The sequence below is a fragment of the Hippocampus guttulatus genome, chromosome 2, assembly GCF_054856545.1.
Source record: "Hippocampus guttulatus isolate MCC_2025c chromosome 2, RoL_Hgut_1.0, whole genome shotgun sequence".
NCBI classification, from domain to species: Eukaryota; Metazoa; Chordata; class Actinopteri; order Syngnathiformes; family Syngnathidae; genus Hippocampus; species Hippocampus guttulatus.
The window spans coordinates 22,722,659-22,750,108 of NC_141262.1; the positions used below are offsets into that span (position 1 = coordinate 22,722,659).

Here is a 27,450-nt window from a genome sequence, read left to right on the forward strand (position 1 = left end):
ATGCACAGCAATGTCGATGGGCAACGCCTTCCTTCCTTCCTTCCTTCCTTCCTTCCTTCCTTCCTTCCTTCCTTCCTTCCTTCCTTACCCTTGCTTATATTTTCTCTCGAGTGCTCCACTTACTTGTTCCTCTCCCCTGACTTTTATCACTTGAATCTTGTGCCAGACTTGCACTGGGAGCTCATTCAAACAGTGAGAACAAACAAAAGATGTGACAAGTAAACACAAGCGATCTGGAGGGCCGGGAAGGACGAGGAGAAGGGGGTGTGTGGGATGTGGGGGTGGTGGTGGGACATTGACTTACGACAAGGGTCCTGAAGCCAGTGAAATTGAATTAAGACCAAAATAAGGATGGCCGGATGGAGATGGCCAATTTGTTGAGGATGAGGAACAGGAAGGGGAAACCAAGTCAACAAGGAGAGAAAGGGCAAAAGAATCAGCTGTAGCGAGCTAATTTGGAAAACATCAAGGCTGCTTGAGGCTTCATACATTAAAGACCCAGAGGCTAAGTAGAAGAAGAGAGCACTTGAGAAAAGGACAAGAGGACTAAAGCCGACACAGGATTTCAGCCTTCTCGCTCCAGACACTACCTACAGTCATGCTTTGACTTTTTTTTTTCTTCAGTGAACTTAAAGTTGAAAAAAAAACTCCCAAAAGTCATTTGCAAGACGATGGAAAATACCGCAGCACTGGCAACCGAATCCAAAGCGATTCTCAATCCCTTCTCCTCAAGGAGCGAGAAGCTCGTTACGGAAGAGCGTGCTCCAGAGATGATGACAAGTCAACGCTAGGGAGGGATAAAAAGAGCAAGGGCTCACGGGATCTCGCTAATGAGGTAACATTTCAAGCTTCCTTAAACCCCAAACGCACCACTTGATCGCACGGATGAAACGGCACACAAACAAAGAGAAATAACCAAATATATGAAGCAAAAAAAAAAAACATGAAGTGGGGTCACAAAAGTATTCCGGGACTCACAGAACTTCGATGCCATTTCATGCTTTGCTAAAAGCGCTCATCCTCTTGATGAAACACTTATTTTGGAGCATAGGTGTACCTAATAAACTGGCCATTAGCATGTAGCACTTCACCAGTAAGCAACAAGAAATTTGCCACTCACATGGTCTCGTCATTTTGGAACTCCAGCTTGCCCGCCGCCGGCTCGTAGTCCTCGCCCACCCTGGCCGTGCCGTCCAGCGTGCGGTAGGGAACGGCCACCAGCCCCCGAGCCCCCGACGTCCGAAGCACCTTCACCTCCATCACGCCCACGCTCTCGCTCACCCGCTGAGTGCTGCTCTCGAAGGTGAAGATACCTGAAGAGCGAGGCCGAGGAGGACGAGGAGGAGGAATTGAAAAACTCCTGATAAAAGGTGATCAAAGCGGTAGAGCGGACACCCCCACATCACACGGGTGGCTCCCCTGTGTTTTGAAAAATTGTAGAAGCTTTGATGACATCCCAGCAGAACAGTCACGCCGGTGATCAAACACTTGGCTTTCCACAGGCGCAAAACCAATTTCAATGCTGTCTTCAGTTTCTTTTCCCATTAGCTGATTTCAAATTAGTTAGAACTACACGAGGTTACTTGCTTGAGACAAAAAAGGCAATTTTACCTCTTGTTGTTGTTTCATGAATTCCACTAACAAATTAGGTGGTACAATTTACATGAGTCAATGACACCTCATTGCCTTTGCATTTGGCCAATTAAAATCTCCGGGTTCAACAAAAATGCAATGGATTGGGAGGAAAAAAATGTTTAAAAAACCTCCCTGCATAGATATAAGCTTCATTCTAATGTTTGTAACAACATCGGAAATTTTGTATTTGCATTATAAATCAGTGATTCTTTTGTGCGCGGCACGGTGGACGACCGGTTAACACGTCCGCCTCACAATGCAGAGGTGCAGGCATCGTGTGTAGGGTTTGCATACTCTCCCCGTGCCTGCGTGGGTTTTCTCTAGGTACTCCGGTTTCCTCCCACATTCCAAAAACATGCGTGGCAGGTTGATGGAACACTCTAAATTGTCCCCAGGTGAGAGTGTGAGCGTGAATGATTATTTCTGTGTGTGTGCCCTGCGATTGGCTGGCAACCAGTCCAGGGTACACCCGCCTACCCCCCCCCCGCCCTCCCGAAACAGCTGGGGTAGGTTCCAGCATGCCCATGACCCTAGCGAAGATAAGATTAGAATACGGATGGATGGATGATTCTTCCACGTACCACTAGAGGGCGCCAGACTTTTCGAATCCCAGTCTTGGGGAATGAAGCTGTCGTTTGCAAAAATGAAAGGCGTAATATTCTGACTATATTGTTAAATTATGACTTTATATGACATATAAAGTCATATGACATAATATTAATTTCTTAAATACTTAAATTTCTTCCCTGTAAAGGAGTTTCTGGACCCAAAAATTTGGAAACCCACGAACGAGGTCACAATACTTCCCCCCACATTCCAAACTCATGTGAGTTAGTTTGGGTGAAATTGAGGCGATCTTGAAAGCTTCTTAATCTATACGTGCCCTGCGATTGGCTGACGTGACGAAGCGATGCCTTACCAGCGTGGTCATCATCATAAATGGTCACGGTGGCCGTGTGGTTGTCACCCAGCACAGCTTTGGGGGCGGAGCCAGCATCAAGCGGGGAGGTGCTAATCTCGGGGTAGCCCACCAATCTGGGGTTGCTTAGGTGCACGTAGAAGTACTCATCCTCCTCGAAGATGTCGTCATCAATCACCCCCACTGTGATCTCTGTCAACGGAATTTCCAAATGTTGGTATACCCATGGGGGCATTTTTTCCATTGTCTACCTTTGAGGGTCTCGCCCGGCTTGAACAGAAGCGTTCCCTCGGCAAACTCGTAGTCAGAGCCAGCGTTGGCCGTGCCATCCTCAGTGCGGTAGTCCACCTGGAGGCAGGAAGAAGACCGGAGGATGACGGTGTGAAATGGGAGGTGAGGAAAATATCACGGTTGGAAATGTGCTTCACACACACACGCACGCACGCACACACACACACTCACACACACACACACACATCATCCTTGGCTCACCTTGACGGTGACGGAAGCGTCCCCCCCATGTCTGGAGACGGTCAGGTTAAGAGAGCCGCAGTTCTCAAAGCACTGGTACAAAGCGGGCTGAAATTCCAGCCTAACCGTGTAAGGGTCATCTTCTTGGGCTTGGGTCTCGTGGCTGCTCACCACCTGTTGGTGGGGGGGGGGGGGGGGGGGAGGCCTCAATAAGTCCACAATTTTTAGGGCGGGGAGTGAGCCAGGTGGTACGCCGCTGACCTTGCGAGCCTGGTCAGCAGCATGCTTCTTGAGGATGTTTCCGGCTCCGATCATCATCCTGGTGGCTTGGATTCGGTAGAACGCTCGGCTCTTTTGCTGTTGCATCAGAACCTGATTGACAGAGACCGCAAGTTCAGGACAGGGGTTCGAGAGCATTTTGGTTACAAGGGAGCCATTACAGTCTCCAAGGAGCCCCCTCATAATCCAAATGCCAATGAATCCTAACAACTTTGGACCACGTGAACTTGCAAATGCCACAGAGACTGATTATTTTCTGAATGACCTGATAGTTGGCCATCTCAATGAGCTGCTCCATGTCTTTATCTGGGTGGCGCTGCTTGAGCTCCTTCAGCGTTCTGGCCATGTCCCGCCGGGCCTCGTCCTCCTCGTCCTTGGCCGCGCCCTCTTCCGTCAGTCCGCCGTCCAAAGCGCTGTGGCAGTTGAGCGCCATCTGGCCATCCAGCTCCAGCATGTCCATCTTAGTGAAGCCGCCCTGGCCTAACGCCCCGCCCACGCTCGGCCCCGCTTCCGTCTCTATGATGACGCCTCGATGCTTGTCGGCGCGGTAACGCTTGCGGGTGTACTTGTACAAGAGGAGGCGGCGGTCGGCCACCCAGGCCTGGACCACGCAGAGGGGGAAGAAGAGGAAGGTCAGCACTGCCTCCCATACCTAGAACAATACAAGCAAAGCAATTTGAAAACAAGTCTTTTCTATTTTCCTCAGTAAGAGTGCATTCAATGTTTGCCATTTACAGTAAATTTAAAAAAAAATCTGACGTGCAAGCACGTCACTTGAACTATATTAGCAATATGTTTAACGAATGAGATTTCGCATTCGGTCAGTATTTTCCGTCTTGTGATTGGTTGGTCCAAGCAAAATTTGTTACAAATAAATTGGTTTGGCAATAGTAATAAAAAGCAACAGTTACGGTCTGTTAGCTTGTTAGCAGCCACAACCAGTCAAACAAGACATTACACACATCCTGGCATTTAAAGTGATATGGTCCACCTTTCGTGGCAGCTAAGAAGCTAATGTATGTTTAGTAATGCAAATTACTCAACAAATGTGTTTTTGAAGTTAGAAAAAATGTTTGAGTTAATTTTTCATTTGTTTGGTGTAGTTAAAAAACAGATAAGAGAATAATCAAGTCACATTTTCATTTTTGGATTTTGGATACATGGATTCTGGTGCCTCACCTCCACCTCGCCCGGGGAGAAGACGCTGAGGATGAGGTACAACCAAATGTAGGCGAAGATGCTCCAGGCGGCCGTAACGAAAAATACCCGCAGGTGTTTGATCTTGCGCGTCTCGCCATCAGGCACCACGTATACGCACAATGCGATGATGACGAACATGTTGAAGGCAGCACTGCCCACAATGGTGCTCGGGCCCAGAGAGCCCGCAGAGAAGTTGTGACCGCACACCTGCAGAGAAAGCACAAGTTTGCACCAATTAAAAGGCTGAAAACCCTCAGTTGGCCTGTGGAAATTGGTTGTAAGGCAAAAGTGAGATGTACTTCAGTCTTGATGGCCTGATAAATAGCAAGTGCGGAGTACTTGCGCATGACTCCTGAGGTACGCCGCTTGTGCAATGATCGTGCATCACCCATTTCCCCTACTTACTATGCTGCAGACTACTTCTCGTGTTGATGATTTATCACAAGACCTGTAGAATCTGCAGCACCAACAATCCCTATGCTCAGTCTGCTGACGTCTATGGCCATGATAATGAGCATCAAACATGCTTTTGCCTAATTTCTCACTATTGACTGCCTATGTTTTTGGGTGAGGCGCAAGTGCTGCTTTGTGCCAGTCTTGTTTTTCCGGACCTACCTCAATGACGGACAGCAGGATCTCGGGGGCGCTGGAGCCTAAGGCCATGAGGGTCAGATTGGAAACTGTCTCGTTCCAAATCCTGACTGTGGCAGTGGTGGTCTCGCCGTTGGGCCTCTTGATGGTTATCTCTTTTTCCTGGGATGTTATGACCTGGAGAGGGAGGGTGCATGGTTCATAAATCCAACCATGTTGCACACATATTTGCACACCTCCAGCTGGGAAGCGCCCACCTCTATGGAGGACATGAATCGATCCGCAATGATGCTCATGCCCAGGAACATATAGACGAGAGCTACAAAGTACACAATTGCCCGAGCCACTTTGTCCCCGACTGACGGATTTTGGGGGTTCCACACAGGCAGCAGCACACCTAAAATGGGGGAAAAAAACTTTAAAAGTAGGAAGCAAATGTGATGCTGGATGAATATAATGCAATGCCTTATAATCTTTCCTGCACTATTTATAATAAATAATTTAACAGAGCAAGCTCAGTAACAGTACATTAAAGATTCAGATCAATTCCATGGGGTCGCACATGGATCAAACCGAGGGCGGGGATCGGGTCGACACTCAAGTCGTTACATGTCAAATGCAGCCGACCAATAAAAAAATGGAAAAATGCCAGTTTTAGACCCACCATCCTGACACGGGTCCCCACTGGCTGAGCAGTTTGTCACGGGTGAATGCGCGCAGACGCATTCGGAGCAGGACAGGAGCACAAGTGTGGCGGAACACAACAGAAGTGAGGAGAAGGACAAGGAGGAGGAGGAGGAGGAGGAGGACAGGTAGGACGCAGGTGGGGGCATTCTGACGGTTCTGCACCACTTCCAACCGGACTGACAAGATGCCAAGAGAGGTGTTTCCAACCTGGAATGAACAAAAACAGCAGACAATAAAGACAAAGAGGACCTCGTATCAGACATTGCAGCTCTGTATTATTGCTTATTGAACCGCCGATGAAAGCAAGTTGGACACCCTTGAACTATACATTCATATGACCTGAACTAAAGAGAATGGTGGCACACGCACACACACACACACACACACACACACACACACACACACACACACACACACACACACACACACACTTTAAGGCAGTTAGTCATGTGTGGTGACAGTAGCAGGGAGTGGTTGCCCTTGTCTTGGTCCGTCACGTAAGGTCATGCCGCCGTGACAGCAACCTGTCACTTCAACACGGGGCCAAAGCATAGGAGCACACATCCCAAACATGCACATACTATACATGCGAACGCAGGGGTGTCAAACATGTTCTCATCACAGGTTACGTGGGAGTTAGGCTTGTCCTCAAGAGCAGTGCAAGCACATCAGCAGCTGGGTTTCCATTGCCCTTGGAAATGCGCCAAATGAAAGTTGCGCACTTGCAAACTTGGAATGGGGACATAGAAATGTTGAAAAAAAACTCTCAAATATCGCAAAGCAGTTTTTACACTCTCACAAGGTGGTTTTGGAGATGTGTCGATTCCGAAGTATGTCGCAAAAGCGTCATGGAAACACATTCGTGGTGATTCCACTCGTCATGTGACCCCGCCTGGGAAGTCACATGACTTGCATTGCTCTTATCTTTGGATTCACGGCCACTGCACAATACGACACGCTGCACATGGACAGAAGAAGAAACGGATATATTCTGAAAGCTCATTTGGCAGGACAATATCATCTCTCTTTTCGACAGATGGATGCAGAGTGCGATGAGGAGCGACAAAGGAAGATGAGGGGGAAATGGTTCCACAAACCGTGTGAAAACCTCGACAGCAAATGGAAGACCTCGAAGCAAGGCTAACTAGCAGAAAGACGCCTGTTCGGCAAGAGCGGAGCCGGGCAAGGCTAAAAGAACGTTTATATTTCACGGACAGCATTTTGTGGGATCGGCCCATTGTGTAAGCAAGCTTTGTCCTATGTTATAAACAGCATGCGCAAGTTGCTCTTGAGTCATTTTTAATGACGGGATCTCCCGAGAAGCTAAACGCTCTTCAAAGGGAATACCAACAAGTAGAAATGTAGCGACATTTTAGAAAATTCACTTTTATTTTGAAAAAAAACAAAAACTTGAATGGACACCCAGCTATTTTGCAAGAAAAGTTAACTACGGGCCTGGGTTTTAACACGTGGATCAAATTATTGCGCATTCATCCATCCATGCATCATCAGAACTGCTTATCCTCAAGAGTTGATTTAATGACATTTCAAACGAAACAACAATTTACCATATTTTCTGCACTTTGAGGTGCACCTAAAAGCATTCAATTTTCTCAAAAGCCGACAGTGCCCCTTATAATCCGATGCACCTTATATATGGATCAATATTCTGATTTCTTCGGCATAGTATTTTAAATCTTCCGTAAAGTGCTTTGTGACAGCTGCAGCGGTTGTGAAAGCTCTACATAAATAAAGCTGTATTGCATTGTATTGTATTGTATTCCCTTTAGCGCAGCTCCATCTAGTGGATGCCTAATGCAACCGCAGCCACTTTTGTAGCTTCTTTTCTGTGCGCCTTATAATGCGGTGCACCTTATATATGAAAAGGTGCGCCTTATACTACAAAGTGCCTTATAGTGCGGAAAATACGGTAAATCTTTTCCTTTTAGGAAATAACAATACTAGTTGGTCTTCTTTTGATTTTGATTCAGCTGTCCAATTTTTCTTTTTTTTTTTTTTACGTGCTGCACTAATTGCCATGACATCCTCTTAACCAGAAGCTGAGCTGTAATGTGTTTGTTCTCGGACTAGGCGTGTTCTTGTTCCTTAATTTATACAATCCATGTGGGATGCCGACTACCCCATCATACGACAAAATTGCTTTGCCGTGTTTTGAACGGAATGACAAAGCACATACTGTCCAGTCGAGGGCCTCTGTCGTACTCCAAGCCTCGTTTGATTTATGAACTCATTAAGATGTGCGGCCCCATAACGTTTGTCCACGGGGTGTCCCACAAAGGACAAAGCAATCGGGTGCCGGATTTAGTTTGGATTGGCCACCTTCCTCCTCATCTCCCTCGTCATCTGCCACCCCCGGCATGGTCATCTCTGGCTAAGTACGGTCCTGCGGCCCCACCGACGCACACTCGCGCTCACTTCACATTTCCATCGCCTCTCCACAATAACTCCCTCTCCACGTCCTCTTCACACATCCTCGCTCGCTCTTTTTTTTTTCCCCAACAGCCACTCGAGCTTATTGCATCTTGTCCGGCGTCAAAATCTGCACGCCAATCTGCCGCCGCGTTATGCGACCGAGAACAAGAAATGACCCAACGTCTGCTGAGCTCTGACAAGCTCTTCAATCCCTTACTTACAATCGTCCAAAACGACTCTGGCTTGACAACGAAAATTGGTGTCCAAAAAAAAAAAAAAGAGTGTGACTACCTTTTTTAATTGAGAGAGTTTAGGATTGGATTGAGCAGGTGAAGGCCTAATTAAGAATGCAGCTCGGGTGTGGAGTGAAATAAAAGCTGGGTTGGAAAAAAAAAAGTTGTCTATCTGTCCTCCTTAAAAAGTAGAAGAACAGCATTTGTCATCACATTCCAGTTCGGAAGCCTTCGTTGACCGTGCTCGTGAGTCATATCACATCAGCTACACTTTGCTCTTCTGCCTCGTTTGACACCGCGAGTCCGCACACACAGGCGCGCAGACACATACGCACACACATATATACACAAAGAGGCATGCACATATGCACACTGCCCAGGGGCAAATGCTGTCTGAGGGTTAAATGAATGTTGATTGGCTGTATCTCGGCATTGCTCGTTTCCTCTTGAAAAGGCGAACAAGACCAAGAAGAAGCCCACATCTGCCTGTCCGCTATTTTCATTGTGCACTTTTTGGCTGCCCGGAATGACCAAGGCAGGCTGGATTTGCTCAGTGTGATGTTTTCATCCAACTATTGTGTTGGTGCTTTGAGTAACTTTCGCATGGAACATAATTTTGCATGGAGAAGGCTCTCAATATCACCCAATATCCCATATATTTTTTTTTTAATGGAAGTACATATACCGAATGGTCATGCTTGAAAAAAAAAAAACAATACATAGCCCCATCAAAGTTGGAGCATGACTGTCAAAATGTGCATATTTTTAGCACAATTTTTTAAACCAAAATATGGAATATTTCAAAAAAAAATAGAGCCAATTTGGAAAAATCAACATGTCAATTTCAGATTCAGCAATAACAAACTCCTCTTGAACTGGAGAAACTGTCTTGGCACTTAAATGTGTGTTGACCGGTGTGACTGAAAATAAGAAGCTTTGTCACATTCAAGTTTTGTCTTTTTTTTTTTTTTTTTTTTTTGACTGTGCGCTCATTGACAACTCCGTGCAACTGGTACCATTAGCGAGTGGCGACATGATAAAACGATCATACTTTTGCCTCACCAATAACATGGGAGTTGTTCCATTAGTGCACAGATATGTCATGCTAGCAGGAGGCAGTCGTACCAATAAGAAACAAACAAAAGTGAGAATGCTGATCAAATCCCAGAAAGAAACTCGAAGAGTAAAAATGAGTGTGGCTCAGGGAGGTTCATGATGTGACGCGTAATTAGTCACATCTGAGGGCCGCCGCGCGCTTCCCGAGAGGGCCGCCGATATCCCGATCTGTCCGGGCCGGTTAGGGGAGGCCCCCGAGTTGGCCTGGCCCTTCCAAGGCAATCCAGCGGAAGGAAAAGCAGCCGGGGTTGACGGCACTACTCCTTTACGCATTCATCACTAAGCCCGCGTCGGAAGGACATTAGCCCGCGCGCAGGCACAGACGCAAACACGACATCATGTGTCACAGCATGCTGGGACATGTGGCGGAAATGTCACAATTTGGAGTTGGGAACAACATTCGCAACTGTGAAAAAGTGAGCGCCGAAAAATAGTCGCCCAATTCACGTTCCGCCGCAACAAATCCAAAATGAAAACATTTCCATTGTACAAGTAAATGGAGTTAAGTGCTTGTCCATATTTCAGTTTGTACGGGCGCAGATGTTTGGCTTTTGTGGACAGAGGAGGGTTCAAGTTTACATTCTGATTGCTGGTGATTCACCAGCAGACTCCGTGTGTGTGTGTGTGTGCATGTGTGTGTGTAATGTGTACACACAGCCAAAGGTCACACGCAACACACGTGCAGACAGAGTGCAGCATTTTCAAGCATGCATCATATGACGCACGGAAGCTCGCATCAAGCCGGCCCCCAAGGTCAACTCTTCTCACTACGGCAGTAATAATATATATGTTTACTTTTCAATAAAGATCTTGAAATCTCTTTTATGAAGACCTGTTCACAAATTAACTAATATGTTGAACTGCTGCTTGGTGTGAAGCGAGTTGGGTCAATCCCACCATACAGCGCTCGTATTGCAAGTTTGCCCTCGCAGCTCAAAGCAAAAGCAAAAAAAAAAACAAAAAAACATAAAATCGACAGCTTGTGTCTAAAAGAATAAAATAAAAATTTTAATCCGGGTCTTCTGTGTCTCAAAAAATAAAAGTATGACTGCATTTCATAGATATCCACTCCCTTTTATGGTATTCTACTTTTGATATATCATGGACAAAAATGTGCACATTTTGATGGAAAAATATATCTTAGGTATTGTACAATTTTGAAAAGTTGGACTTCTTGCTTCCAGGATGGAAAAATACTGTCTGGAAAATGTAACGACCCCCCCCCCCCCCCCCAAAAAAAAGCCATCTTCACTGAATGTGAATTTACACAGTGATGGAAAAATCTCACAATTGCAATTCAGCTCTGAGGTAGTTTGCATGTAACGAACACAACAACAATGCGGCCATATTGCGGGCTCCGATCGTCTTCCACCTTTGAAAGGCCGACGACCCCTTTTGTTGGGATCGACGCTTCCTGCATCACCCGAAGCGAAGCAGCTGCAGATAACAACCTTAGCAGCGGTCGTTGGCTTTGTGTGCTTGTCAGCAGGCACCAAGGAACCAACTGGGCTATTCATCTCTGCCTTTGGATCACACTTTCATTTATTCCGCTCAAAGGTTCTGAATGGGGGCTTGATGTCACACAGATGCACAATCGGGGATGGAAGGCGGTCTCCAATTGTCCACTTTGCAGCCGCCATCTTAATATCGTCCGCAAGTGGATATTGCAGTTTCTTACAATCCTAATGTGCTAATTTGCGTGCACCAATCTCCTGCACAGACTCCAGCGCCCGCATGCCTATTCCACGCTGAATTTAAAGGGGATGAGGGGAGCCAGGAATCAAGTCAGCGGTGTTCACTCCCACAACGGTGCAAATGCTCCTTTCTGACTGCGCCCGTCTACAAAAATAGCAAAAGAAAGAAAACGCCACAGCACTTTGTGCTAGACTTGCATTGGGCACAAAAACAGGGCCCAAAGACGGAACAAGGTCGGGAACGCAACGTCTGTGTGCAGGAGCGAGGCATACTCATCAACAGAGGAATGTCCTAAAAGCAGGATCCTGTTCCAAAAGTGAATCATTGTGGAGTGTATGTTGCAGAACCCCTGCTAAAGGCAAAAATCCATAATGCAGGAATGCCTTGAGACACGTGTTTAATTTGTTCCCTAACTACGTTCGTATGTCAAATCACCTTTTCCCATTGAAATGAATGGAAATGCCATTATTTTGTTCCAGCCCCACCAAGAAAAATAATTTTAGAAAAAGAGCTATGATTTAGCGTTTTATAAAATGATATCATAATAACGTCATTCAATAAAGTGAATGAATCTCATTCTTTGTGCTGCTCCTTCTGGTGTACCCGCCTTGGCCACCAGGAGGCAGTAAGGTACAGTAATGCAGACACAAACCAAGAAGAACAGACTTTTTTTTTCTACTGACTACTCACTCGGTTTCTGTCACCACTTTCTGTAGAGGATAAAGAATATATGCCTGCCTGTGACTATCGTATTATCTGTCTGCAGGTTGATACTGCAGGTAAACACCATTTGCCGATCAAACGCACTCCGACCGTCCAGCCGCAGCATCATCGATCGGATGTGATGCGTCCACCTGATTCATTGTGAGCCGCTCCTCGTTCCACTTGGGGAAGTCTTTCCAATTAACGGGCCAGGTTATCACAATTGATCTGTTGCCGGGAGTCCGATATTGATCAGGATCCATTTGCCCCAAGTAGCATCAGCTAATAGATAACGTTATGCAGTACAATCAGTCCACTAACAGCACACACGCACACACAAACAAACAAAAAGACGTACAGACACACACAAATGGAAACATAGACACACTCAAAGTCATATTCACACACATAAAAATGAAAAAAAAACACACAAAAAAACCAACGCACACACAAATAAAAGCCCACATATGAGCACGCGCAGGTCCAAACTGGCTTGCAACATAACGCTTAAAGGTCGCAAATGACAGCAACGCAAGCACCAGCTCACCTCACAATTTGTGTGTGTGTGTGTGTGTGTGTGGGTGGCTTTCACTCGTTCTGCTGGCCCACATGAGTCATTTACGCTATTTAAACTGACGGATTCACAGGGGCAAAGAAATAGATTTCAAATAAAAAGGTAAAGCGCAGCTGAAAAGCAGTGCACAAAAGGGTTGCTGCACGGCACGCATGCATGCATGCACGCACACGCGTGCACAAGTGTGCACTGTACAGAACAGGTGAGTCATGCTGCTGTGCACATTTGGAGGTTTGACTTTGTCTCAGTACACACACAAAAAGGATGCATCCTTTTCAAAAACACGTGCAGGTTTCCTTGTACAACTTTACATGTACATTGTAAACATACTGCATACTGCATCGTAAAACGTATCATCATCTGAAATAAGCGGCAAAAGCATTTACATGTTCCTGCTTCCTCCGCCCAAAAAAATATATATATTTTTTGGTGTTCAATGAGAAAGTAGCTACTATTTTGGCCACCCAGTAGAAGTATAAAACACTCAGATATACTGTCCACGGATGTGAGGATAAAGAATGTATGACTGGCAGCAGTGTTTGAATGTCCGAATGGGTCACAGCATCGCTTCTGTTCAAATATCACTTGCTTAAGATTAAACAGTTTGAAGCGCATTTTTGCGGTGGGCCAATTGACCCGGTCAAACGAAAGCCGCAACGTGAGTTTATAACGGACTAATGGAAACTAGCGCGCATGTGTGTGTGTATGTGTGTGCACGTCTCTTCGCCTTTACTGTTCCGTGCCTTGGCGGGTGTGTAATTGTGTTTATTTAAGCCCCTCGGGGTGACAAGTGCAAGTACCGACACAGCGAGTAGGAGCAGGACACACACACACACACACACACACACACACACACACGTATACGCACCATGAATGAGTCATGAAGCATACGCTCCAATAATATTTGAATTCCCATCTGCCGTGTCTCGAAGACACCTTGAGCTCTTTTCACCTGTTTCACAGCTCGCGACCGCGCACACGCGAACACAAAGCGGATTCACGCGGGCTGCCAAGGTGACGCCTGCCTCATCGTTTGCAAATCACTCACTTGAGTTTGTTTGACTTTTCCGGCGAGTTCCTTTTCCAACACCGACACTCGCAAAGGCGAAAATCTAAACAACAATGGCTGCCTGTCGGCGCCGCGTCGCATCTGATAATAATCCGCGGCTGCGGTGTGAATGTGAATGGAACCGTAACGTCTCACCGCGTGTGCGAGCGAGTGTGAAGTGGGTGCAAAAAAGTGGCTCCAATGCCGTTGCCACGGCGATTAATAAGCCACATCACTCTTGAGGAGCAAGACGACTGCACGAGAGAAGCTTCTTCCCATTTATCTTGGGCTCGATTACATGTTTCCTTGACTTCGTATGGGGGGGAGGGGGTGAGCGATTCAAATTCCAAAATCAGTGAGTCGACCCCCTCGGCGCTTCTCGTGAAAAATGAATTAAAAGTGCCGCCTCGGAAGAACAAGCGCTGCCTGCACACGTGGCTCGAAAAAGGATGGAGAGAGAGTCATCAGGAGTACGCTCCACGTGTGTTCTGCTTGTCCAATGGCTTGATCAGAGCAAGCAATCAATAGGATGGAAAATTTGCTGATGTCATCGAAGGCCGGTGCTCGGGCACTGTGAGGCAAATATGAAATGTGACCGTTTGAGTACCACCGAGAGATTGACATGGCAACACCGAGAGGCTGAAATTTGATTGGACTAAAAAAAAAAAAAAATTCACATCCAATTACTGAAAGCAGCACGACTATAAAAACCACAAACGACCGCACAGTCCCTGCCGCATGCCCTTTTCTGTTAACGCTTCTTCGATGATGCATTTTTAATGCACCTCCATACTTAGTGTGTTTGTGTGTGTGTGTGGGTGGGTGCGCGCGCGTGCGCGGTATGCATTTGAATGAATATTCAAAGCGACAGCAGCGCATTTAACCATGTTTTGCAGCCAGGACCTATATCGCAGCGGGCTGCAGTGCACTTCTTGGGTGTGCGCTAATGTCCAGTTTGATCCACATAAAAGCACGACTGAAGCCAGCAACAGATCGGCAAAGAGTGCGAGGAGGCATGTGACACATTCCGTGACGGTGGCGGCGGTTGTGGGGGTGGGGCGGGGTGGTGGTGGTTGGGGGCGGGGGGGGGGGGGGGTCACATGGGTGGAGGAGGACGGGAAAGAATGAAAGCGATAGGAGGGAAAGACCAAGGGATGCGTGGAAATGACAAAAGTGTGCAAAGGCCCTTCGGGGTGAGCATGCCAGCCAACTTTACTGTGATTAGAGGGGACAGATGAATGTGTGTGTGTTAATATATACGTGTGTGTGTGTGTGTATGTGTGTGTGTGTGTGTGTGTGTGTGTGTGTGTGTGCATGCGTGCATGTGTGTAAATGTTTTATTGTTTCATTGGAGCGCCACATGACCTCTTTGTCTTAGTGAGTGATGATGAAGACGGCAGCCCTGGGGCGGGACGGTAATAACTACACCGCCTACATAGAAACCTGTGTGTGTGTGTGTAGCAAATGAAAGATACAATCCCTCTGATTGCTGAGCCAATCAGAGCAAGAGAAGGAAACACTTTGTTCACACTCATTGGCCACTTGATAAGGTACACGCGATGACTAACTTGTGCTTGGCTTGCGGGTTTAATTTGGTCTCGAGCCACAGTCATAACTCAAATGTTCCCAATTGAAAGATATGCATTGATTGAGTGATTAGTTTGCATTGCAGAAAAATTGCATTTGTGTGAAATGACTAATTGTCCAGTAGTAGCTGTGCGTTCAATGTGTGCCTTTAAGGGGCGTGGCCTAGCGAGTGCTGTCAGAATGTGGAGCGGTGTTGTTAAAAAAATGTCGGGTGGACATCAAGAAACTTGGATAATGAATATGTTTTCATCATGGGCTGGTCCAGTGGTTAGCGCGTCAACCTCACAGTGCAGAGGTATCGTGTTCGATTCCAGCTCCGGCCTTCCTGTGTGGAGTTTGCATGCTCACCCCGTGCCTACGTGGGTTTTCTCCGGGTACTCTGGCTTCCTCCCACATTCCAAAAACACGCATGATAGGCTGATTGAACGCTGCCTTCCTCACATTCATCTTCCTCAGGAACCAACTGAGGAAGATGAATGTGAGGAAGGCAGCAGGTCCAGACAAGATCAGTTCCCGGCTCCTCAGGACCTGCTCTGACCAGCTGTGTGACATTGTCCAGCACATGTTCGACCTGAGCCTGAAGCTGGGCAGAGCTCCACAGCTGTGGAAAACTTCGTGCCTGGTCCCAGTGCCCAAGACCCCCCACCCTAAGGAGCTGAACAGCTACAGACCGGTGGCGCTGACGTCTCATCTGATGAAGACGCTGGAGAGACTCATCCTCGCCCACCTTCGACCGCTGGTGAGCCCGGCACTGGACCCGCTGCAGTTTGCCTATCAGCCTGGCATCGGCGTGGAAGACGCCATTATCTACCTCCTCCACTCAGTGCTGTCACACTTGCAGAAGGCTGGGAGCACTGTGAGAATCATGTTCTTTGATTTCTCCAGTGCCTTCAACACCATCCAGCCCAACTTGCTGGGAGGCAAACTGCAGAACGCCGGAGTGGACCACCATCTCACAGCATGGATCACAGACTACCTCACAAATCGGCCGCAGTACGTGAGGTTGCAGAGCTGTGAGTCGGACAGGCTTCTCCGCAGCACTGGAGCGCCGCAGGGGACTGTTCTGGCTCCATTCCTGTTCATCCTCTACACCTCGGACTTCAGACACGCCACTCCAAACTGCCACCTTCAGAAGTTCTCCGATGACTCTGCGATTGTTGGCCTCATTACAGAGGGGGACGATCGGGAGTACAGGGGAATGACGAAGGACTTTGTGGACTGGTGCCAGCAGAATCTCCTCCAGATCAACCCTCGGAAAACTAAGGAGTTGGTTGTGGATTTCTGCAGGAAACAGTCCTCACCGGCACCGATGAACGTCCAGGGTATGGACATAGAGAGGGTGACCTCCTACAAGTACCTAGGTGTTCTTCTGAACAACAAACTGGACTGGTCTACAAACACGGACACCCTGATTAGGAAGGGACAGAGCCGACTCTTCCTACTCAGGAAACTGAGGTCTTTTGGAGTTCAGGGGTCGCTCCTTAAGACTTTCTATAACTCGGTGGTGGCCTCGGCCATACATTATGGCATTGTCTGCTGGTCAGGCAGCATCTCAGCCCGGGACAGAAAGAGACTGGAGCGACTGGTCAGGAAGGCCAGTTCTGTCCTGGGCTGCTCCCTTGACACTCTGGAGGAGGTGGGCAACAGAAGGATGCTAACTAAGCTAAAAGCTATGATGGACAGTCCCTCCCACCCTCTCCAGCCCGCCCTGACAGCACTAGGTAGCTCCTTCAGCCAGAGACTGTTACACCCGCGCTGCAAGAAGGAGAGATACCGACGCTCGTTCCTACCAACTGCTGTCAGGCTGCTGAATAAAAAATAGCAACAATAATATTATTAATAATAATTAAATAATGTGGAAAACAACTGTAAATAGCACTGCGATTTATCCATTTTGTATTTATATTGTACTTAATTGAACGGTGTTTGTTTGTTTTTTCTTCTTCTTTCTGCCTACATTCTTGCTGCTGGAGGCTGTGAATTTCCCCAGTGTGGGACAAATAAAGGATATCTTATCTTATCTTATCTTATCTTATCTTATCTTATCTTATCTTATCTTAATTGTCCCTTGGTGTGGGTGTGAGCGTGGATGGCTGTTCGTCTCTCTGTGCCCTGCGATTGGCTGGCAACCGGTTCAGGTTGTCCCCCGCCTACTGCCGGAAGACAGCTGGGATAGGCTCCAGCACGCCCCGCGACCCTCGTGAGTATAAAGCGGATCAGAAAATGGATGGATGGATGGATGGATGGATGTTTTCATCATCATCATCATGATCTTTGTTTATTGTATTTATTGTATTGTATTGTATTGTGGGCGGCCCGGTAGTCCAGTGGTTAGCACGTCGGCTTCACAGTGCAGAGGTACCGGGTTCGATTCCAGCTCCGGCCTCCCTGTGTGGAGTTTGCATGTTCTCCCCGGGCTTGCGTGGGTTTTCTCCGGGTGCTCCGGTTTCCTCCCACATTCCAAAAACATGCATGTCAGGCTGATTGGACGCTCTAAATTGTCCCTAGGTGTGAGTGTGGGCGTGGATGGTTGTTCGTCTCTGTGTGCCCTGCGATTGGCTGGCAACCGATTCGGGGTGTCCCGCGCCTACTGCCCGGAGATGGCTGGGATCGGCTCCGGCACCCCCCGCGACCCTAGTGAGGATCAAGCGGTTCGGAAAATGGATGGATGGATGGATGGATGGTATTGTATTGTGTTCATTGTATTTATATTGCACTTAATTGAACGGTGTTTGTTTTTTTTTTTTCTTCTTCTTTCTGCCTACATTCTTGCTGCTGGAGGCTGGAAATTTCCCCAGTGTGGGACAAATAAAGGATATCTTATCTTATCTTATCTTATGATCGTAATCAACATTAGCCCTAATTGTAGACCCATCATGATAATCTGGATTAGTCAAAATCTCACGACCTGTCCGGGGGACATCGTTTATCATGCACGATAAATGGTTATTACTTTTGAGAGTGGCAAAAAAGGTAATTGTACGCCTGGAATATTTCAGCTGGCCCATGCGTCGGCTTTGAAAATGTTGAGTGCGCGTTGACGTGCCATAGAGTCCAGGTGTGGGTAGTGCGTGCAGATGCGCCGCTCATCCCTCTAACTGGCCCTAGCGATTTAACCCTAATCCCCCGCCGCCCGCCTTGTAATGTATGCAATCCCATAATGCATATGACACGTATGGCGTTACGCAACGCACAGCGGGCATAATCTCCACCCAGAGCGAATTGCGCAGATGGGCGAGCCACCCGATACGCTTTGTCCGCACTCACCAGATTGCAGATGTTCACGGAACGATAGGCGCGCTCTGATTGGCTCTCATGCCGTATGCGCCGATGTATGCATATTGGCTTGTCGGCGCTTCTGTTTATGCATGCGCTCTTGTGTCTTCCGCATGTTTGTGCTGTGTGTGATGCTGAGGGGTAATGGCAACGCAATGTTCGCACAACACGGACCCCGAAGGAGGCACGCAAAAGAGCAACTGAACAACACACGCGCACGCAGTTTTCCCCGTCTCATACGAACATCCTTTGGCTTTTGATGCCACACATCCTCTGCTCACTGAGCAATAGAACGGGACAAAACAGACCAATGGACTAAAAGGACACACACTGCGCAGTTGACACAAGCGAAGCATAAAGCGGAAAAAGAAAAGATTCCAGGCCAGGGCTAACTTGAGAGAGTTGAAGAATTTATTTAGCCGAGCGGCAACATGGCGCACGGAGAAGAAATGCCCATTGCGCTGAAACAATGTGACACAAGCGCAGCGGATGCGACAAGACGTCGGAGGCGGCAAAGTGGCTTCGTTGCCGATGGTGTGAATTAGCCGAAACACACAACTGAAATCCGGTGCTCTGGTGCTATGGTGCTCCGGTGCTCCAGCGCTCGCGATTTACATTCTTCAAAGGTCTGAGTCAGAAGAAAGTGAACTGGTGCTTTGACCAACTGGTGCCCCGACTTCACATTTTTTCCATTTACAAGCCGGCCCTTAATGTTTATTTTAAGTTGTAATTAACTTACACTGCTGCCTTGTTAGAACAGTCAGCATCTAGTTCAAGTATTATAAGCAATGGATGTTTGACTACAAATGGTGCAGCAACACATAGCCAGATAGGCCTACAGCAGTGGTTCTTAACCTGGGTTCGGTGAATCAGTCTCAGGGGTTCTACGGAGCCTCTGCCATGGAGGTTAAGGCACACCCGACTCAACATGTCAATTATTTATGACACGCCCACTTGTCCATCACTGGCTAGTTCATTTTGTGCACAATTAAAAAACTTGTACTTATATCTTGAAATTCTATTTAGCTTTTTTTCTGTTTTCAATAAATGCGTTTTTTTATGTCTTGAATTTGTAAATAAATAAATAAAAGTCATGTTTTTATTTTGCACTAATGAAGGGTTCGGTGAATTTGCATATGAACCTGTTGGGTTCGGTACCTCTAACAAGGTTAAGAACTACTGGCCTTTTTTTTTTTTTGTCTGCATGCACACCAGAAGGAACCTGATTTGGGTTGCAACATGAAATCAGTTTCACACTTCCCTTTCTACTGAATTATGTGATTACTTTTTTTTTAACAATACTGTTCCGTCTGTATACCATGCAGTACTAATCTTTTCATTTTTCATTCCATACTTTTTATGTGGGCTGGAAGTGGTTGATGACATTTTCATTTTCTTTTCAACGGGGATAATGGATTCGAAACACGAGTAAATTGAGTTGCCTTGTATCTTCTTTGAAGGCCCCTCCTCCTTCCCATCATCTCCTCCTTTGGCCATGTTTCCCATCATCCCTGTCCCCCAAATGATTTATCCTCCTTCCAGCAACGGCGGCGCTTTCAAGTGCTTCTGGGTCAGCGTCTGGCAACCGTCAACCAAAGTTCACACTCGCTCGCGTTGAGTTAGCAAAGCCGCCCTCGCCGGTCAACTGCTGCTCACATTGTTTGTGTCTGTGCGTGTGTGAACATATTCTAGCTGGTTTTCATTTGCGGGACATAACTGTGCTAAAAATAATGTAATATAGTGTCCTGTTTACACTTCTGGCTGTTCCACGCAGTGGATTCCAGAACATGCGAGACAGACTGTTGTCCATGTCCGCCTTGTTGCTGGCAGTGATTCCAAAACTGAACATTTGCTGTTTCATGAGAAAAGTAAAAAAAAATAAAATAAGAAAAATGTTTAAAAGCCAATTATGATTACTTTGAAAAGGTCTAATATCAGATGAAGAAAAAAATAAGTTCACTGATAAATTGGTTGGGGCAGTTTTACCCCTCCTCCACATTTTCAACAGATTCCGACAGGTCAAAACATGATTTTCGGAATTCTCGGAAAATTACTGCTCTTTCCCCAAAAGAGAAAGAAACATTGTATAGCTAAACACCAAAATATTCAATCAAACGTATATAAAAGGGGTTTTGTAGGGGACCTTCTTTGCCTCTTCTTCTTGTCTTCGACTTTGTACTTCTCTGCTCTTAATTATGCCACATTTATGTGCATCCAGTAGAACTCAATGCTGCTTAGCATGTGGTGTTGTACTAATCAGAAGACAAAATTGCGAGTACATGCAAAAGTCATCCAAAAATGACGGATTAAAAATCAGCCATATACCGTATTGGCCCGAATATAAGACGGTCCTGATTATAAGACGACCCCCTCTTTTTCAAGACTCAAGTTTGACAAAAGACTTTTTGAACACTAAATTAATTTTTATACAGAAAATAATTACAGTACATCTGAAACAAATGATTCTAACAATATATTTGAGAAGAAAAGCATGTTATTTTGCCTCATTCAAATCTTAATATCTGAACATTTAAATATGTAAACTAAAGTGCAATCACATTCGTAAATGAATGGCTTCTGGTTTTTGAAATGTAAATGACATCATAACTTCTCCTCAGCTGCCGGTTAACCTGGCCGATCTTCAACCCACTTTTCTCCAGATCGTCGCTATGTTTCTCCATTTTCTGTTATCTCTTCTATTTTCTTCTCTTTTCCTTCTTACCGCTATTTTTAATTTTTCTTCTTCGTGCTACCGCTATTTTTAGTTTTATTCTTCGTGACAGGTTCGCTTTGGCCTGGGGAGTCAAGTTCAGCATTCGCTTCAATTATATCTGGCGCCATCTAGCGTTGTGAATGGGTGTAATGTCTAGACCCCGAATATAAGACGACCTCCACTTTTTCAGTCTTATTTCAATGTAAAAAACACCATCTTATATTCGGGCCAATACGGTAGTTGACCTGTAATGAAGCGGAGGTTCACTGTGGCGCAATGCAATGAAGGCCCATTTTGAGAGCTTTCCTAAATTGACACTTTTGATTTTCTCTCAGCTTTGTGTGGCAAAAACAAATAACTGGGCACAATGTGCGTAGCTCACGGAGATGCGCAGGAAGCGCTTTGTACAGGGAGACCATTAGTTTGCCAGGGGAAGATTCACTGGCTTTGTTTTGTAACAAATTCACCCCAGCACTTTAACACTCAAGTCTCTGCGTCTTGGAGACTTGGCAAGATGTCACCAAGGGGAAGCATGAGAGAAATACTTGGCCCTTATTATAAAAAAGCCACAATGCCGGGGGCTTTTCAACAAGGAAAAATCAAGAAACTGAGGGATTATGGTGCATTCATCATCCGCTGCCGCCTAACTTTCTTCCGCCATTGTTTTCCTGACGATTGGTCAATCGCTTATGATCCTCATAATCAGGCCCACACAATCACACGCGTGTGTGTGTGTGTGTGTGTGTGTGTGTGTGTGTGTGTGTGTGTGTGTGTGTGTGTGTGTGTGTGAGAGAGATTATCAGATTATGTAAAGCAGGTTTGCACTGCTTATATCCAAATGAATAATGGAGGAGCGCGCAAAGCAGCCGGGATGAGACCGCGAGGGTCCAAGACTGAGGATGAGGAGCGAACGGCAGAAGGAGGAAGGCAAGGACGCCATGGTTACAGACACGGTGAAAAGCGGGAATGCCACTAGGATGGGCAAACTGGAGGCTGGGGGGGCCGGGGGGGGGGGGGGGGGGGATAAACGTGAAAGAAACAAGAGCAAGCTTGTTTGCGGCTAATTTAGTCACACCTCAAGATGTTCCTCTTCAGTCACTTTTGCTTTATGTGGCTGAAAATGTGGAAATAGCATCTCGCTACACAGAATGATCACGGTAATCGGGGTTAGCACTCAATGCTAAAAACAAAGACAAAAAAAATGACAGACAGATACATGGATAGATGGAGCCAAACTGCTTCGCAATAAAGTGACATGGCGCTCTTCTCTTATTGGTCACGGGAACGTAAAAAAAAGAAAATTATGCCGGAAGATAGTGGCAAGGCAATATTTCAGTCCAATCGAAGCTCCTCAACCAGCTTCAACTTAGTTCACTGGCACCAAGATGCCACAAGTAGGGGCCAAACTTTACTTTTGAGTCAGAGAAAATCCTCCTCACTTCAATTTAACATAGTTCCTTGCCAATGAGATGCAGCAAGATGGCGGCAAAGCGCTATTTAGCTCAAAACGAATGTCCTCAATTCATTTCAACATAGTTTATTGTCAGCAAGATGCTTCACAATGGTGGCAAAGCACTATTTTTTTGTCCAAAGAAATCTCCTCACTTCACTTCAACGTATTTCTCTGGCAGCAAGATGCCACAAGATATTGGCAACACGCTACTTGTGTATAAATGAATCTCCTCAATTCACGTTAACACAGTTTCTTTTTACCAAGATGTTGCAAAATGACGGCAAAGCGCTAGTTTGGTCTAAATTAATCTCCTCAACTGACTTCAACATAGTTCCTTGGAACCAAGATACCGCAAGATGGCGGCAAAGGTCTATTTTTGGTCTAAATGAGTCTCCCCAATTTACTTCAACATGGTTCCTTGACAACAAGATGGCATAATAGTGGCGAACGAATCGCTTCAATTGACTTCAACATAGTGCCTCACCCCGAAGACACCAGATGTCAGCAAAGCACTACTTTTGTCTAACACAGATATACTAACAGTTTAGAATGTCATCCCACGTTTCCAATCAGAAAATGTTTCCTCTCCGAGCGTTTACAAGATCAGCAGCTTTGAAGTGCAACCGAGTTTAAAAAAAAAAAATTCCACATTGGGATGGAACTTGACCTCATTGGAGCCTTCACAGCGAGCAAATATTTGAGCCTGAATTAGTAGCAGCTCTTGTCTATTTATTTTTTTTTTTTTTCCTGTGGAGTTGCTCTCGTGGCAGAGACTCCAGTGCCAGAGCACAAGCCGCACAAGCTGGGTGGAGAGGCCAAATGACAGGGTATCAAGGGCGGAGGAGCAGGAGAGGAAAGAGGCCACTTACAAGTCAGCAGGCACTCCGGCAACAAGTGCTCCATCCATCTGCTTCGACCCCCCCCCCTCCCCACCCCCCCACCCCACCCCTCCCTCGCTACCTCCTCCAGTCAGCAATTACAAAGACCCACCAGGAAGCTCGGGCCTTCCCTCAACTGCCTTGTAGCAGCTGAACAACACAACTCTCAACGGGCGAACTCTCGCCGACGCGTCAAAGAAGGATTGGCCTGAATTTTACTGTTACCATCAATTGGGAAGGGAAGGAAAAGAGATGTGAAAATGCAAAATAAGTGATGACACCCAACATACAAACAAACTGTACAAAATATTTTGCTGTAAATATTTCATTTTGACTCCACTTATTTTTTTATTTTCGTGACCGAAAGCTACAAAGCGTTCTCATCAACAAAGCGCAACCGACACAAAAGACAGCCCGAAATTGAAAGGGCCTGCCTCTCTCTTTCGATTTGAGACGAGCACAATCAAAGGCGATCCAATACGGGAGTCGTATGACACCCCCCCCCCTCCCCCAAGGCTCAAAAGGCTCACTTTTGGAAGTTTCGTCACTAACGGGTCAGCACCGCGGGCTCGTAATGACTCGGCCGTTCATCACAGAGGCCGCGCTCCCGTATCGGCACTGGGCCAGATGCGATCGCTGCGAGGGGCGAGGGAAAACGATGAATGCTTTTATTCACCATGTGGGGGGGGGGTTATTGGAGCTTCATCATGGCATCATTGCTCTTCTCACTTTTATGTAACTGACTCTTGGCCAGATCGTTATTGTAAATGACAAATGGTTCTGAACTGACCTACCTGGTTAATTAAAGGTGATGTAAAGTAAATACAATTGAAATAATAAAATAAAATGGCCATTTTGTCATTTTTATGGCTTTTTAAGCAATTGCTAATTTAGCGTTGGGCCACTTCAATGCAGTACCACGTAGCGCCACATGGCCGGCAGCACTGAGCCTGACTGGATGTCATGATCCTGTTCTTGTGTGTCTCCAGCAGGTGGCAGATGCGGGCCTTCCCTTCTGTGTGCACACCTGCTGCCAATTTTTATCAGCCTGGTAATTAAGGAATTGACAACCTGCCTGCAGCTCGTCAGATTATTGACCTTGTTGCTGCTCTTGCTCAAGTGTTTGTTTTCGCGACCTCTCACTCTCGTCATCGTCATTCTTGTTCCCTTAGTTCCACATTTTATCAAGTATAGCTTTTGTTGGGTCATTTGATCTTGCATTTGTCTTGTCGTGTGAATAGGACTTGGGTCGTGAGAGTTGGTATTCTTGATTTAACTATTTCCTTGCCTTTCGCAAGCGCTTTTTGTTCATGTATTGTTTTTTTCTGGATACTTATGACCAACGTTTTCTGTTTTGGACTTTGTCGGCTTGGCGTTAAACATTTTTGTTGTCGCATTTTGTCTGTGTCTGCATTTCTGGGATCCTAAACATTATTTGATTCTTTCTGAACCTGAGAAGTGGACTTGGTCAGACGAAATTATGTGGTTTGGTTGAAACAATATAATATTTTTTAAATTTTTCAATTTTCAATATTTTGGTGTTTAAATATCCAATTTGGGCAACCCGGTGATCCAGTGGCTAGCGCGTCGACCTCACAGTGCAGAGGTACCGGGTTCAATTCCAGCTCCGGCCTCCCTGTGTGGAGTTTGCATGTCCTCCCCGGGTCTGCGTGGGTTTTCTCCGGGTACTCTGTTTTCCTCCCACACCCCAAAACATGTATGGGAGGGTGATTGAACACCCAAATTCATTCGTCTCTGCGTGCCCTATGATTGGCTGGCAAGCGGTTCAGGATGTCCCCCGCCTACTGCCCGAAGACAGCTGGGAAGGGCTCCAGAAACCCCTGCGACCCTTGTGAGGATAAGCGGATTGGAAAATGAATGAATGAATGAAATATCCAATTCTTCGTTTTTTTTTTCTTCCAGTTTTACTTCAAGTGAGAGTTACAAATAAATCTGGCGCAAGCACATTTTCGCCTCTCATTTGGACGAGTGAGAGCGTGACAAAAGAGGCTAAAAAAATACTTCTTAAGTGTCTTTCGCTAAGTTCAAATGTGTTTCAAAAGTACATACAAACACTCCATACACGATTTCCCCCCTCCCGCAAAGAGTGCGCAGCCACAAGCGGAGAGAAAGGAGGATTAAAACCGAGGGGCCGTCGCGCTCAGCCATTGGACCAGATGGACTAAGTTGACAAGAGCGTCGGGGAAGCGCCGATACACATAACCAGATTAGCGCGCACCAGAATAGAGGCCGAGATGCGGGCGGGCGGGCGGGAAGGCCGGCGCTCGGTCGGAGTCGTTAATGGATTAGTTGCGGACTCCCTCGCTCCGTTTGCCAGCCAACTCTCACACGCAGACGTCTTGAACGACCCGTGTGACAAAGATCAACATTGACGTTCCCGGGATTACACCCGGCCGTTTGTTTATCGTGAAACTTGTGGATCAGGTGGACATGCGCTCAGGAGAAAGAACTGCATACACCGTGAGATAAATTTTTTTCCCCCCATTGCAAGCATTTGGGAGAGCAAATCAGCACAGGATGAACAGCAACTTCGGATGTCTCCGCTCTGAATAATCGATGTCCTTTCGAGTTGTCTCCAAAAGTGCTTTCCGTGTCACGCAATTGAAATGCTGGGGAAAAAAACGCTCAGTTCGACCCAGTTTTTTCTCACTGTCACTGATGCTGGATGAGAATCATAGCGGGGGGTGCGGGGGGGGGGGGGGGGGGGGGGGCTTCCATGATTTTCAACCAGTCCAACAAAAACTGGTCTTGCTGACGTGAGCCTGAAATGATGCAAATGAAGTTGCTGCCTTCTTTTTGACAGCTTGGGCGCATCAATTATTCAGCGGATGACATGTCTGGACTTGAATTATTTAGCCCGCTTGAAAACGTGATTGTGGCTGAACGTTGCCGTTCATTCTTGATCGCGCACCGTGCTCATCATTCCTCCGACCCAAACGTCGCCTGTCATCACCAAAACGCCGCAGGGGGGGCCTTTAAGATATCATTGTTGCCATCGGCCATTTTCCATCCGAAGAATGAAAACACTCGCAAGGAGCATGGAGGAGACGCTCACGCTTCTGACGTCGCATGCCGAGGCAAGGACCCATGAAAGCCACGTCAATACACGAATGTAGTCATGCTTTTTTAAAAAAAAAAAGTACTATATATTTTTTTTTTTTTTTTGCTGGGGGGAAGAAATTATTGTTACAGTATTTAAATGCGGGGATTTGGGGGGAGGGGGGGTGGCACCAACCATTTATCACTGGTGGCATCTTAACAATGTCATGTTCAATTGCTGCTGCCCCAACACAAACATGATGACCAATATGAAAGAGCAAACAAGCCCAAAAAAAATCAAAATCACCTTCGTCACAAAATATTCACCACCACCTCAGCAGGTGAGATGTACATCAGGAAACGTGATCCTCAACATTATGCATCGACACGGTGGCAGCTCTTTGGGGTGCGTTCATGCCCCCCCCCACAACCCCCACACCCCTCGCCTCTCTCTCACCCTCCACCAGTCAGCCTTTGCACCCCCCGCGGGGACACACCCTCCACCCCCCTGGGGGATTCTTACGCACCTCACTGTGTCTCTTGTGACACACCCCGCGTTTGACGTCCCCTCCGAGGACAACCGGCGTGCAGGCTGCAGCATATTTACGCACGCGTGCGTAACCGATCGCCTCTCGTATTGTTTTCTTGTCCCCCCCCCCCCCCCCCCCTCCCCATACGGGCTCGCGCGGAGTCTCCTATGCGGCGCCAATTGGCCCGATGGGAAAAGAGCACATGCAGCATCTCACCGTGTTCGACGGCGTCCGACTCGGTCACTGGCTCATCCTCCCCGGCGTGTGATCACATCCCACCCTTCGGCGACCCGTTCAGCAACTCAATGGGCCGCTGCGCTCTTCCTCTTCTCTTCTTCCTCCTCCTCCTCCTCCACCACGTCCACCTCCG

The 27,450-nt window shown here is 46.9% G+C and overlaps 1 protein-coding gene across 2 annotated transcripts in view; it reads right to left on the minus strand.

The window, feature by feature from the left end:
• LOC147208993 (sodium/calcium exchanger 1-like) overlaps window positions 1-27,450 on the minus strand; it is a 36,228-nt gene extending 8,778 nt beyond the window's left edge. For both annotated transcript variants that reach the window (XM_086103548.1, XM_086103542.1), the window contains exons 1-11: window positions 27,297-27,450; window positions 5,760-5,989; window positions 5,353-5,492; window positions 5,120-5,272; window positions 4,484-4,711; window positions 3,570-3,956; window positions 3,287-3,397; window positions 3,047-3,199; window positions 2,806-2,902; window positions 2,555-2,746; window positions 1,121-1,313 (exon numbers count right to left, since the gene is read on the minus strand). In XM_086103548.1, coding sequence (XP_085959674.1) covers window positions 1,121-1,313; window positions 2,555-2,746; window positions 2,806-2,902; window positions 3,047-3,199; window positions 3,287-3,397; window positions 3,570-3,956; window positions 4,484-4,711; window positions 5,120-5,272; window positions 5,353-5,492; window positions 5,760-5,928 — 1,823 coding nt within the window. In that variant the 5' untranslated portion in view covers window positions 5,929-5,989; window positions 27,297-27,450. The remainder of the gene's footprint in view (window positions 1-1,120; window positions 1,314-2,554; window positions 2,747-2,805; window positions 2,903-3,046; window positions 3,200-3,286; window positions 3,398-3,569; window positions 3,957-4,483; window positions 4,712-5,119; window positions 5,273-5,352; window positions 5,493-5,759; window positions 5,990-27,296) is intronic.